General features: G+C 40.2%; 1 protein-coding gene across 2 annotated transcripts in view; it reads right to left on the bottom strand.

The window, feature by feature from the left end:
• PALM2AKAP2 (PALM2 and AKAP2 fusion) overlaps positions 1–14,044 on the bottom strand; it is a 278,607-nt gene that overhangs the window by 10,814 nt on the left and 253,749 nt on the right. For both annotated transcript variants that reach the window (XM_063129169.1, XM_063129170.1), the window contains one exon: positions 334–512. In XM_063129169.1, the coding sequence (XP_062985239.1) occupies positions 334–512 (179 nt within the window). The remainder of the gene's footprint in view (positions 1–333; positions 513–14,044) is intronic.

Raw genomic sequence — 14,044 nt, 5'->3', positions numbered from 1 at the left:
TTGTGACTGGCATCCTGGCCAGCCCCCATTTCCAGAATGTTGTGATCACTTTCAGTGCAATGTCATTGTGAGCAAGCCCAATAGGGTCCACCACCCCTGTGCAATCCCTTGCAAGCTCTATTTAAAAGGGTACAACTGAAAAGGACCATTTCAAGAACAGAACGTGGCATTCTAATAAGACTCACAGCGGCACACCTCTTTTTTGCTCATTGCCTTGTGCACCTAATTCTGGAAAGGTGAGCTATAAAATATTTTGTAAAATTAATTAAAGACATATTTTAAAAGCCCTCCTGTGTGCAGAAAAATGGCATGGGAGAAACGGAATATGCTTACGCTGCTCTCATCCATCCTCTCCCGCCTCTTGGTTTTGTGACTTTCGTAATCTTCCAAAAGAGTCTGCATCAGGTTCTTGGGCCTTTGGGATCCTCCAGATTCATCTGATGCGGAGTCGGAATGCGAGGGGGGGCCTTCAGCGGTTGGGGATGGAGGTGGCTTGATCTTCTCTATTTTACCTGCAAAGACCCAATCAGAATTTCCTTCTCTAGGTAACAAACTAGCAAACAGAGTCCGAAAACACACACCAAACGCCCAAAAGAAAAGAGAATTTTATCAGTGTGCACTGGAGAAATAATTCCAAGTCAGACATCTTGCTACTCATTAATAAAGGGTCATGCCTGAATATTAAATGCCTATAGATTTTCATGCTTGGCTTTGCAACTATGATAACTAAAAAAAAAAAAAGTGTATGCAAGTTGCACAGAAAACAGACGTTTGTGGCACTTCAGTCTCGCTCTAGTACAGATTCTGGCCTACATTCTTGTCTTCCTCTTGTGTGTGATACTACTTCCTGATTGCTGGTTTAGCAGACCAGAGGCAAACTGCTCCCATACACACGAGAGGGCCCCTATATATCCTAGAGCATGTACCAGAATGGCACTCTCTCATACATTCAACTTGACATGCTTGCCTGTAAGGCTATCCACATCATTCCTATAAACTAAGAAATACCAGTCACAATGAGTCTTCTCTTGTATGCAAGAATAATGTACAGATTACTTATCCACACAAATGTGCCATAACAAAGTAAGACTCTACTGCCAACAAGGGAAGACTTGCCTGCATCATGTGCTGAGCAAGTTCTAATTGCTTGGCACCACTCCCTCCCTTTGGAGATTCTCAGTGGGTGTGGAGAGTGTTTATGCATGGTGTGGAGAATGTGGCTAGGGAGACATTTCTCTCCCATAATACTAGAATCCAGTGGGGTCATCCTATGAAACAGATTGGTGGGAGATTCAGGACAGATAAAAAGAAGTACTTCCTCACACAGCACATTGTTAGACTATGGAATTCACTTCCATAAGATGCAATGAAGTCCACCAACTTGGGTGGCTTTAAAGGAGGATTAGACAAATTCATGGAGGATAAAGCTATGGATGGCTACTAGTCCTAATGGCTATGTTCTACATCCACTGTCAGAGACAGTAAACCTATGTACACCAATTGCTGGGGAACATGAGTGCTGTGTCCTGCTTGTGGATCTCTGGTTGACAGCTGGTTGGCCACTGTGTGAATAGAGTACTGGACTAGATAGACCCTCAGCCTGATCCAGCATGGACCTTATTATGTTCTTATGAACTGCTGCCTAGTAGGTGGTGGCCAAAAAGGCAACACTAGGAAGGACGAGGGCAGAAAATACTGCCTGAATAATCTTGGCTTCTTCTGGACACTAGAACCCTATTCAGACATTCTTAATCTTACCTGAACTAACACACAATGAGGAAGAGTGAAAACAAATACACTGCCTCCTCCTCCTCTGTTCTCCTCCTCCTCCTCCTGTGTTTAAGCCAAACTTCTGAATCAGGGAGACTCTCCTGCCTGTGGAAGCTCTCCGCACAATGTTGAACCTTGAAAAATCAGGGTTTTACATTGCAGAGAGGCCCTAAATGGATACAACAGGCTCTTCATGTTAGAAGTACACCGTAATCATGAGGTGGGTGATGAGAACAGTGAAAGGTGTGTGAGTGAAGCTAGGATTCTTGCTCTTCCTGTTTGCCTGGCAGGGTAATTAAGATTAAGAACACCTGAATAGGGCTTTTTATGTCAGCTACAACTTCCAGCATTCTTGACCATTTACTATGCTGGCTGAGGCTGATGGGAGTTGTAGTAAAAATATCTGGAGGGCACCAGGTTGGGGAAGGCTGTTTTTTTTTTTGTTCCCAAAACTAGATTTGAATGTGATTTTATGGTAAGAATATTTTGTAAGTCGCTTTGAGAGCCTCTTGTGGTATAGAATGGGATACAAGTGTTGCACATCAATACATGATAAACAGAAGCCCTAATATCCCCATGAGAGCCAGACAGCACATCCCATTGCATCTGGTATTGTATCCCAGTCACAATGTGACTATTTCATACTGCTGCCAGGTACAGATTTGGGAGATGTGGCAGGCAACGGCCCCGCAGTCTGGCGCCTAACAGCAATTCATTAGCCTTGTGGCAGGGAGCAACAGTGCAAATCAGCAATCCTGCATCCTGGCAGTAAAATATGGCAAATTGGGTATATTGATGGCTTTTCTGTCCTAATTCCCACATAATGGCTGCTAGTTTAATGGCCACAGTACAAATTACTGATTGTCTCATAGCAGCAGAAGCACTGCTACAACTCTGTCCCTGCTCTAAACATATGATGGCTAATCGTGGATTTTTGTTTACTAGATATGACACTCTAACAGTCAAACTACATATTAACAATATGTAGCATATAGCTATGTCTGTTCTTCTTTTTTAATTCAAAAGTAAATGCAGAGGATCTACCTGAATTAAGAACCTGGTGGGTGGCTTTCAACTGGGGTGGGGTGGGGTTGTAACTTTTGGCCCTCCAGATGATTGGCCTACCACAGTTATCAGCCCTAGCTAACCTAGTGATGGGTGAGGAATGATAGCAGTGGTAGGCAGAAACATCTGGAAAGCTACATATTACCTACACACTGTGGTCCTGATCCAGACTGACTTTTAGCAGAGGTTGCTAAATTGCATTCCTGTGTTTTTTTGGATCAGCCCAAAGGCCAACGTGGGTGGCTTACATGAGCACTTATGGTAGTAAATTGTTTTGTTAGAATAAATGGAAAATTGTGTTAACAAGAACTGTATTTTAAATTCAATCAATCCAAAGTTTATTGTACTAGCCAAAGGCCATGACAAATACATCAAAAGAAAGCATCCATACATATATACAGTATTACAAATACCTAGAATTAAATTAGAGCCTCGTGATAAAACACATTTTTTGTTTTACCTGAAATGCCTACACCTCCCATCATGCCTTGGCCGGAGCAGCTGTCTAAACTTCAAAAACAAGCAGGTCACACAACACCCTTTCTACCAGCTAAAAAAGATGCAAGCCTAAGAATATGTTTTCAAAATATATCTAGCATTGCTCAGATATCCGAACAACATATAGTAGGGAAGCGGATCTCAAGCCCCCTAATATATATATGTCTGTGAGGTAATCATCTTAAAGTAGCAGGCCGGTGCTAGGCCTGTGAGTTAACCTTTAAACAAATTAAATTCATTTCTTTTTTTTACTCTTAGCCTCACGACAACCCTGCAAAGTAGAGCAGTCCTCGGCCTGTGAGGTAACTTTAAAACAAATTAAATTACGTGTTTTTCCTCCTCTCTCTCTCACCCTCAACGCCTGGCCAGAACCGCCTTGAAGTCACGCTGTTGGATCTAGTTATGATTTTAAAACCACACATGGCAGGTGGGAGGAGGCACTGCAAATGGATGCAGCCCATTTATGTGGGTTGTTTCCTTTTATGTGGAATTGGGTTGACTGCTCAAGACTGACCTTAGGAATCACAATGGCCGCCAAAGGCCAGTAAGTCTGGCCTCCTTCCCAAGGCATGCTGGGAATTGTAGGCGTAAACCTAGGGTTTTTATTAAATTCTTTAAAAAATACTTAAACCCCCAAAATTCATGTTTTTAGTTTTTTTTCTGATCCATGTATACAAAGACTTGTCTGGGTGAACAGCATTAAGGCAGTGCCATATGTGGAAGTGGGTAAACATTTCCAGACATATGTGACACACACATACTTTCTGCTTTATAGGTAGAGATTAAATTGCAAAAAAGCAGTAAATCTAAACATTTGCTGTGACTACTTTTTAATTCTGGGGAATGTGGTCTGAAAGAAATAATGGTGAGGGGTGGAGAGGGAGAGAGAGGGAGAGAGACAGAGACAGACTTTGCCTCCGCTTTCTTAAATGGTCACCCTATGCCCTTGGATAAAATGTAAATTACCATTACGTTTCCTAAAAAGTAGCAGCGAACACAAGCATTTTGTTCTTCTCCTTTAAAAAAGAAAAGGGACAGAGTCACAAGCAGCCCCCAACTACTTTATATGCATACAATATATGCAAAGACCAAAGATCAACTATGGCCACTAGAGGTCAGGGATGCAGAAGAAACAGGCACATCTCTGCTTAAAATAGGGAGGTATGAGAATTTGTTTCTGTTCGCAAATCATACAAAACTGTACCATTTGCAATCTCAATTGTGAACACGACCAGGAGTGTTTTTTGGGATGAGGGTGGGGTGGAGAGAAATGCTTGCGAATTCCCAAATTTCCGATCATGTTGGTAAAAAGGAATTAAAAACAAACTTAGCAATGCATTAAAAAAATGCATTTTCATGTTTTAGTGAACGGGGCAGAAGTGCACACTTTCGAAACATGTGCACAGAAAAAGCATGGTTTTCTTGTTCGAAAACTGCACTTTCCCCATTTGAACAAGCCAAAAAATACGTCAAAAAAGAAAATGGCAGCAACTTGAAAAAAAGCTTCAAAATGATTTTTTGGGAGAAGTTAGGCAAACCTGAAAATCGCTTGTTCTCCCATCCCTAGCTTAGAATGAATAGTTAGTTTATTTTAAAAGGAAGAAGTTAAAAATAGCAGTATCTTTTTCTTTTTTTTAAAAAAAATCCAAATGTGAAGAGTGAGTTTCAGTGATCTAAGGCTTCACATAATCTGGATGGGATTACTAAACATGGTTCTAACTAAGACCAGCCTCGATTTGTAGAGAAGTCTAAGTGATGTGAATTCTTGATCTTATATAGTCTCTCGTCATGCAACTAAGGGAGGAGTTGGCATCTTATTTGAACTAGAACTACTGGCAAGCCTTTTTTCCTACGGTGCTTATCCTATGAGGAAACTAGTACAATATCCTTAGAAAATTTGCCTGGGAAATTAAATACATGACCTTGCTCAACACAAAAGGTCTCTGATTGTACAGACATCTTGGGTCATTAAACCCTGCCAGTGTTTTGGGCACAATCCTTGCCAGTGTTTTGGACACAATCCAGCCAAGGTTAAGCACATTTAAGTGTCACAGGTTGATATGGGAAAGAGCTAAACACAATCTGAATTTTCTCCCACTAAAATTAACAGGACCTGAAAGTGCTCAATGTCCTTTGCGTATAGGTATAAAATAGTCATAAGGGTGTATATACCAACACATGGGTCAATTTACCAGTGCTGTACTAACCTGTAGGCAGAACATTGGTCAGTGAGCCCACCAATGGGTCATGATGTAGTTTTGGTGGACCACCTAATGCCTACTTGATTGCTGGGATTCTTAAAAAGCAGAGGGCTGGCTTTGGTCTTGCATGGTCTACTTTTAAAAAAAAACTAGAATCCCCATGTACCACTGCTATACATATTGCCCTTAAAAAGTAAGAACTCTTAATGGATCAGGCATAAACAAATCTGTATTTAGTGATTCAGCACATGCTTAAGATCTTAAGGGACACCTATTTGCATCAGGTCAAGGTCTCACTAGTCCAACATTCTTTGCAAGAATCTCATAGCCAGCAAGTTTCACATAGTTTAGGGGGAAGTGGTATAGGAAGCGATGCCTCTTCAATTTCTACTGCAATGGCAGTATAATAGAGTGAAATAGTCTAAGTATCCATGCTCTTGGTGTCTATAAAGTTTATTTATTACAATAAATTTATTATGTTTCAAATTTATCTGAGAAAATTGAGAGGAGCGAGAACTTTAACATCAAAACACAGAAAATGTTTACCGAAAAAGTTATCACCTTACCTACTGTATATTGTTTCTTTGTGATGCACACAACCAGTAGCTACTGGCATCAAATAATTTATTAAACTATCATTCAGCTATTTGATCAGGCTTATCAGTGCTGGGTCAAGGTTTACAACTCTTATTGCTAAGTCCCCCTTCAGAAAATACACCAAGGCCTAATATTGCTAGTCTGCTGTCCTAGAGGTATAGATAACAGGGTGGGCTACAGATTTCCAAAAGAGGAATATGTAAGTGCATCCAGGGGAACTAGAGAACAATCATACCTCTGCTAACAGTCACTGGATTGAGGTCTTATCCAGGGTGGGATATATTATTCTTACACTAGTGGAATTTGACAGCAAACAGACTAATTGGAGTAAAGCAACTGAGAACTGGCCCAACTTTCCATCCCAGCCAGATTATAGACATCTTGAGACCACAGCAGACTGCTTCTCTTCCTCATAGAGAAATTCTAACAGATATTTTTCAGTTATCCACAAACTATAACTCCTAGGGGTCAGTGTGCGTGTGTATATTGGGGAGCCATGACATTTAAACTTGCTTTGTTGCGCTCCATTCGTACTTTAACTACTTTTTAGGCTATTTTGCTTCCCATCTTCCAGTCCTGTGAAGCAGGCATAACCAGCCAAGGTAAATTTTTTTTGTCATTCTCCCCTCGCCCCACCCCACCCCACCCCCCCAAAAAAACAGGGAAAGAAAAAGAAAATACTTCATTCAGTATGCAAGAAGTGGACATTGTGCTGTTGTTAATGTGCACAGCACATTTCAGATTTTCTTTTAAATCTGCAAGATCTTCAGGTTATGTTATCAAATAACAGCATGCTTTTATTACTGTAGGCTATAGTTCCTGATATTTATTTGGTTTTTTTTCTTACCCACTTGTGAACTCTTTTGTCACTTTGTACACATGGTATGGGGGAATCTTTCTATCACTTTGCATAGCAAAATAACCTAGCAGTAGCCTAAGGTCAAGTTAAAAAAGAAGAAGTGTTAAGCTGTGATGAATGAACTGACTTGTTCAATGTACACATGAGCAATGTGACCTGTAATGGTGACAAAATAATCAGAATCTTTCTCCTCCTGGAAGCCCTTCTCAGAATCTAACTTTCCTATGAATCCTTTGGCTTAACCTCTTAATTCTTGTTCCCAACTGAAAGAAAACTATAAAATTTTGTACATGTATTTCTCGGCTGAATCCCTTGTTACTTTGGACTCTCTCTTTCTTGCCTTACTTTCTTCTTTTCCTTTATTGCCTCCCTCACTGTTGAAATTCAGACTGCATGCTTATTGGGAAAGAGATCTTTTTTGTTTTGTTTTGCTTAGATTACTCTTATGAAGTGCTATTTACATTGACAACACTATATAAACAGACACTATAGTTTTGAGAGTATGTTTGGTAGTTAATGTAAATTTAAGATTTTTATTAGGCACAGCATAACCGGATCTGTTCTATAGGAATGGCACAAGCGAGCAGGTATGTTTGCGTGCAAAATTCAGTAGTTCCCACTGGGCCACATACATTTGAAATTACAAGCAGCCATTAGTATTGTTTGATTTTTAACCTCCACTTGAGATTTACATTAAAAAAAACCCAGTGGTCCTTATATGTTTTAAAGGAACATTTCACTGATAGGGAATTCAGTGCACCATACTGTATGTATCTATTGAGAGGGAATTCCCATTAAGTAGATACAGGATTGCTGTCTTAGACATGTGTGTTTGAGCTATAGCAAAAGGAAAACTGCAACCTGCTTTCTGTCTCTGTGAAGCAACTGTTTATTCACAAATGCTAATAGGGTCATAAATGGAGACTTGGGGAAAGCTACAGCTGCCATGAGGCATCAGTCATATCCTGTTAGGAATTTCCTGGTACTCACAGATGAGACATCTGGTATACATGGATGGTTTTGTCCCTTACTGAAAGCTATGCAAAGTCCTGAGCACAACAAAGGCTTAAAAGATACTAATTTCTTCATCAGTCAGTTATATGGATATATTTTTCTGTGAAGGAAGCACTAAGTACTAAGAAGGTGCTATGATGGTTATAAGATGGTTATGTAGTTCAACAAGCGGATCACAACCAGAGGAACAGAAAATTAAAATGCTCAATAACTGAGTGCAAATCAGATTTGTTGGGGGAAATGTTACTACAATATCCAACAGGGTTGTGCTATTCATCAGGAGAAAATCTGAAGGTCTTAAATCTGAATCTAATAAATAATAATAATAATAATAATAATAATAATAATAATAATAATTCTGAAATTCAGAGTTCCCCATTAGCCTAATTCAGTAGCATACAACAATTTCTAGAAAGGCTTAGCCATTAACACCTCCCTTCTATGTGCCTTTAGCAGAGTTCAGATTTTGCAGAGCTTAGCATCAGACAGTGACCACAGAGAACAGGAACAGCAACTTCCAATCATGAAAGCTAAGCATTTCTTTTTCTCCCTCTAAATCTGGCTATGTATTCGGTTCATTACAGGAGCAAAGCTGGATGGGGACAGTCAACCTGAGGGTGAATGCACGCCACAGCAGAAAAATGGAAAAACAGCAAGAAGAACATTTGTTCACAAGCAGAATGAAAAGGATAGCTGATACACACATATCCCACACCTTCAGATAATACTTTCAAGATAATATTTAATCATTTATTTTTTTGCCAGGCACCAGGTAACTAGAATTGGTTTCCCCAAAATTACAAATACGATTTTATTATTATACAAATGTATCCCAGTTATTATTATACAGCATCACTTCAAGCTGACAGCCAGGAGATCAGTTATTGGATCTCTCAATATTGTGATTGCGGAACATTACTAAAAAGCAGTTTTAGGGTGCTCCAAATTTTATGAAAGCAGCAATGTTTATGGGAAGGAGATTTGATCCCTCCGGGTGCCATTTATTTATTTCTATTTAGTTAGTTAGTACATTTCTAATCCGCCGAATAACTAAGGGTTACAACCAGTTAAAAAACTAAAATGCCATTTTAAAACACAGTTAAAATGTAAAATGCAATACAAATATTTAAAAGAAAAAAATAAAATATAATGCAAAACAATAAACAGCACAGGAATGGATAAAACAGCAATAATAACCTAGAACTAGGTCTATAAAATACTTGGGAGAGATAAACACTCTTTGCTTGGCACTGAAAAGAAACAACCTAGATGCCAGGCAGACCTCTTTGAGGAGTTTATTCCATAAGTGGGTTGCCACCACTGAGAAAGCCCACTTTCTAGTAGCAATCTGCCTAGCTTCCTTTGGACAGGACACTCTGAGGGCCTCTGAAGGGTCCTGAGCAGATACATGCAGGAGGAGATGTGCCTTTAGGTACTCTAGTCCAAAGCCATTTTGGGTTTTAAAGTTCAACACAAACACTTTGAACTGTGCTCAGAAATGGATCTGAAGCCAGTGCAGCTGATGAAGTCCTGGCATCACATCAGCCAGTCCCAGTTAGTAATCTAGCATTTTCTTGATCTAAATATTCTCCGCAACAGCTATAACAACAAACAACGTCTTTACTGCTCATGCCTCAAAAGGAAAGGATTGTATTTTTATAAAGTGATTTCTGAAAACCGTGACAAACCACGATGAGTGGAGCTTGACACACCTCTATTTAAAGGACAGAATTCCTTTTAGCTCGAGCAATTCTGGAGTAATGGCATGAAAGTGACAGGTATTGAATAATCCTTTCTGAAAATGAATTGTGTTGATTCACACACATATATATATATATTGACTGGTAGAGAATTCACTTTATATGGCTTGTAAAAACAGCAGCCCCTTTTAGACATTCTAACCAGGTAGAATAAACGTCTCTATGTTTGGGGGAGGGATGGGGAAGCCATCATGGCAGCTGTCTCTACCCTACATATGCACTCATTTAACATCAGAAGTGCACCTATGAAACCCCTCCTCATGATTAGGAACCCTGCAAAAAGAAAGATTTGTGGGGTTCATGATCATGCAGAGTGATACTATTTGTAACTATAGAGAGAGTTAAATGTATTCAGTGCACATGATTTGGTGGATAGAGACCACTGCCGTGATGTTTTCCATCAACACACACACATTCAATCTTGTTACAATGTCTGAAAAGGGCTAATATGGCCAATGTGTTTCCCATTAGATCTAGGAATTATTGGAATTTAAGGGGCTTTTTTCCTGCTAGGAACCGAGTGATATTAAAAACAAACAAATGCCCAACTATAAAGCAAAGAGAAGCTAGGAAACACAATACCCCTCTTCAGGCATTCAGTCTGGACAGGCAACGGGACAAGTAGAAATGTGCAGGGCAAGCCCTATCCCCTTGGCAATGGTGTGTGGGCACACTCTCTGGCTGACATTAGCTTAGTCTGAGGGAGGTTGCCTTCTACACATATCGAGTTTCCAACATGGGCACAGTGACCTTAGTTGATCAGGGTTGTCGTCCTCATAGAGGAAACTCTACATGCCTAGAAGGCATCCCTAGAGATGTAAAATTTCTGACAGTTTTGATGTCATGGGGTAGGGGAAAGGAAATTTGGAGGAAAATGGAATAATAAGCAATAATTATTTTTAAGTACTTTTTACAGATCTAAAGCCACTTTGTTGCATTAGGATTGCATCCCCCAACCTGGTGCCCTACAGCTATTTTGGATTTCAGTTCCCAAAGGAACTTCAGCAAATACTCCCTGAAACATGTGAATGATCCTAGAAGCCAGAAGAAGCAGGACAACTGGAGGCAGAGGCTGACAAGTCGAGAAACACAGGACTCTTTCAAACAAAACCCAAATGGTCAAGAATGTACATTTTCTCGACTCTATTCACATATTGGGAAACTGAGCATGACTTGGACCAACCAAAAATATATATCAGTAAAAGCCTTAGGAGAAGTAGGTCAACCTTTTAGAACAAGAAAACAAATATGCAAAGGCTGGGGAACCACCCCATGATTATTGATCGGCAGAAAGCGAGTGGGTTTAGGGGAAGGGGGCATAGCTATATGGGAAATCCTGGACCTCAGATGGGCCCACATGCCTAAGTTTTAACACCCCTGGCTTAGATTATTGCTTAGCCAAGGGACCATATAAGAAAACCATACCTAAGAAAGGAAAGGACACGAACCTCTCGTGCAAGCACTTGAGTCATTGCTGACTCCTAGAGGGATGCCTGCTTTCGCTGACATTTTCTTGGCAGACTTTGTAGCAGGGTGGTTTGCCATTGCCTTCCCCAGTCGCTGTTACCTTTCCCCCAGCTAGCTGGGTACTCATTTTACCGACCTCGGAAGGATGGAAGGCTGAGTTGACCTGAGCCAGCTGCCTGAGAACCAGCTTCCGCTGGGATCGAACTCAGGCCGTGGGGAGAGTTTTGGCTGCAGTAACTGCCGCTTACCACTCTGCGCCACACTCCAATGAATAAAAGCACACAAATCTAACTTGCACAATTGCTGGAGATGTAATGTCTCTAACGCTTCTTTAACTCATATGTTTTGGCAATGCCCCGTAGTTGCCCCTTTTTGGGAGGAGGTTATAATAAGGATGAACTTTGTACTGAAACAATCTATAATATAGAACAACGTGCAGGTCCTCCTAAATTACCTACCGGCTTCTTGGAAGTTAACACATGGTCAGCGCAGTTGGAACTTTCAGAGCCCTTATGACAGCCAAAAGACTTATACTATCACATTGGAAGGACAAATTCACACCTCCCATAATGCAATGGACCGAGGACCTAATAACATTAACAACTTTTGAACGGGTGTTATATAGACGCAACTTGCAAGTGGATAAAACCATGGATATCTGGTCTGCTTTTCTTGAAACCTTTGGTTTGAGACATTCTTCCCTATAGTTCCTCAAATATTTCTCCAGTAAACACATAATAAAGTTTAATGGATAAGCAGAGAATGCCTTTTCAGTACATCAGGTGTTGTTCTTTCTGATTATTCAGCAAGCTGTTCACATAGACCTGGATTAAACGTAATACTAAAAAAATTGGGTTCTCAAAGTGAGTTTTCCATTTTCAGTTTTACTCAAGATTCACAATAATGCTGAAACTAAGCAAAGAATGTGTGTGTGTGTGTGTGTGTTGTAATTTTTTGTGTGTGAGCTGCCTACTCCTGATATCTACACTTTGGTTCAATATTAAGTGTGGCACAATTTAAATGATTTGCTGGGCATACAATAAAACAAAAAGAAAAGAAAATTGTGCAGTTTAAGGGGAAATCTCACTTAAACTGGATTGCCACAACTATTCATACAACATTAGTGTATCATGGATCCACTGAGTGGGCAGTCCCCAAGCTGCCATGCTAACTCTGAGCACCCAGCAGTTAGGGGCCTGGTTTAAAAAGAAGCCAGCTTCATGGAATGCTGCACGCTAAGTACTTTTTAAAGGGGGGAAAAATCCCCAGAATCACATCTAAACCAGGCCTGTGAACCATATGTGTCATGCTGCACTACTAAGCAGGGTACAGATAGCATGAAAGCTCTATAAAGACATATACCCACTAAAACAGGCTTCCCAACCTAGTGTCCTTCAGATATGTTGGACTACAGCTCTCATAATCCCCAGCATACTGGCTGGGGTTACTGAAGGCTGGGGAAGCCTGCACTAGGACATTTCTGTTCATTTCACTCTTGCATTCATCATCATATGGCCTAATTAATGGGTTGCTTTTCTAACAAAATGTGTATATTTTGCTCAGATCTTCTCTGTGTTCTCCACAAGGATGAATCCAGCTGAATAAACTGCTGTTATACCTTCATTGTTTTACTGGCATCTGGCTTTTTTTTAAAAAGGTTATTTAAACTGCATGAAAATCTTTTCTGAATGTTCTAAACCCATCTGTACAGTTCACGGCTTCCTTAGGGCAATATCCCACTGGTCCACTCTAGCTCCAGTGCACTTGTAGGACCCACTGCCTTCCCCACAGGGAAGTGGCACAAAAAATGAGAGGAAATGATCATTTCCGAATTGGGACATGTCAGTGGAGCTACCTTCTATGAGCTCCGCTGAACTGCCCAGTTCCAGAAACAAGTGTTTCCATTCATTTTCAGATTATTTTTAGAACTGCAAAAGATCCATTGCATGAGCGGTTGCTCCTGCTGACACATCGGCACAATAGGATACTACCCTTAAAATCTGGAAATATAACTGAACAGAAAATCCCATTCTTTGCAAAGATTTGTAAGATGTCTTAATATTAGCCTACTGCTATGATTAAAATGTGATCATTTATTTACTCTGTTTGTTTTTTCTTGCATACTTGTAAAATACAATGAAAATATTTATTAGTTTTAAGGAATAGTGGAAGTACATGTTTGGATGTGTTACCCAGGATGGATTCAGCAGTTTTGAGAACTGACATTAAAATGCTGACATTAAAATGCAGCCAACCAGTTTGCCCATTTGAAACCGGAACTGAGATTTGTCCTCAAAGCAAAAATCCATAGTTCCTGTTTCTGAAGAAATCTTCCAACAGATGATGTTAAGATCAGAACTGAATGCCACGTGGAAAAATACTTTTCTTGTAATTAATGATGTTCCCACTCCTTCATTGCTGAAATTGTCTTTCATTTGATTGGTATCATACACTATTGTTCTACATCATTTATCTTCCATGGGAAGGCACATGGATAGTGACAACAGACATTCTGGTGAAGACAAAGTGCATTCAAGACCCATTGTTATTAGTGGGAGAATTACGTACATGCCTTGGACTTAAAGGACATAAAGGTACCCAAAGTTGGCTGGATTGTACATACTATTCATTTATATTCCAAAAGCAGATGGACAACATGTATATAGGAGCACTTTCTCTCATATGTACTTTCAGTTTGCACGATTGCTGATACCCACCATGACTTAAATAAGCCATGGTGGGTTGTGGCATGTGCTGGCTGGTACTGTGTATGTTCAAGCCATGGGCGGCGGGGAGGGGAGAAGAGTCCTGCA

Source organism: Elgaria multicarinata, chromosome 6, assembly GCF_023053635.1.
Source record: "Elgaria multicarinata webbii isolate HBS135686 ecotype San Diego chromosome 6, rElgMul1.1.pri, whole genome shotgun sequence".
Classification (NCBI taxonomy): Eukaryota; Metazoa; Chordata; class Lepidosauria; order Squamata; family Anguidae; genus Elgaria; species Elgaria multicarinata.
Note: the sequence above shows the minus strand (reverse complement) of the source record. Positions and strands in the feature narration are given on the sequence as shown.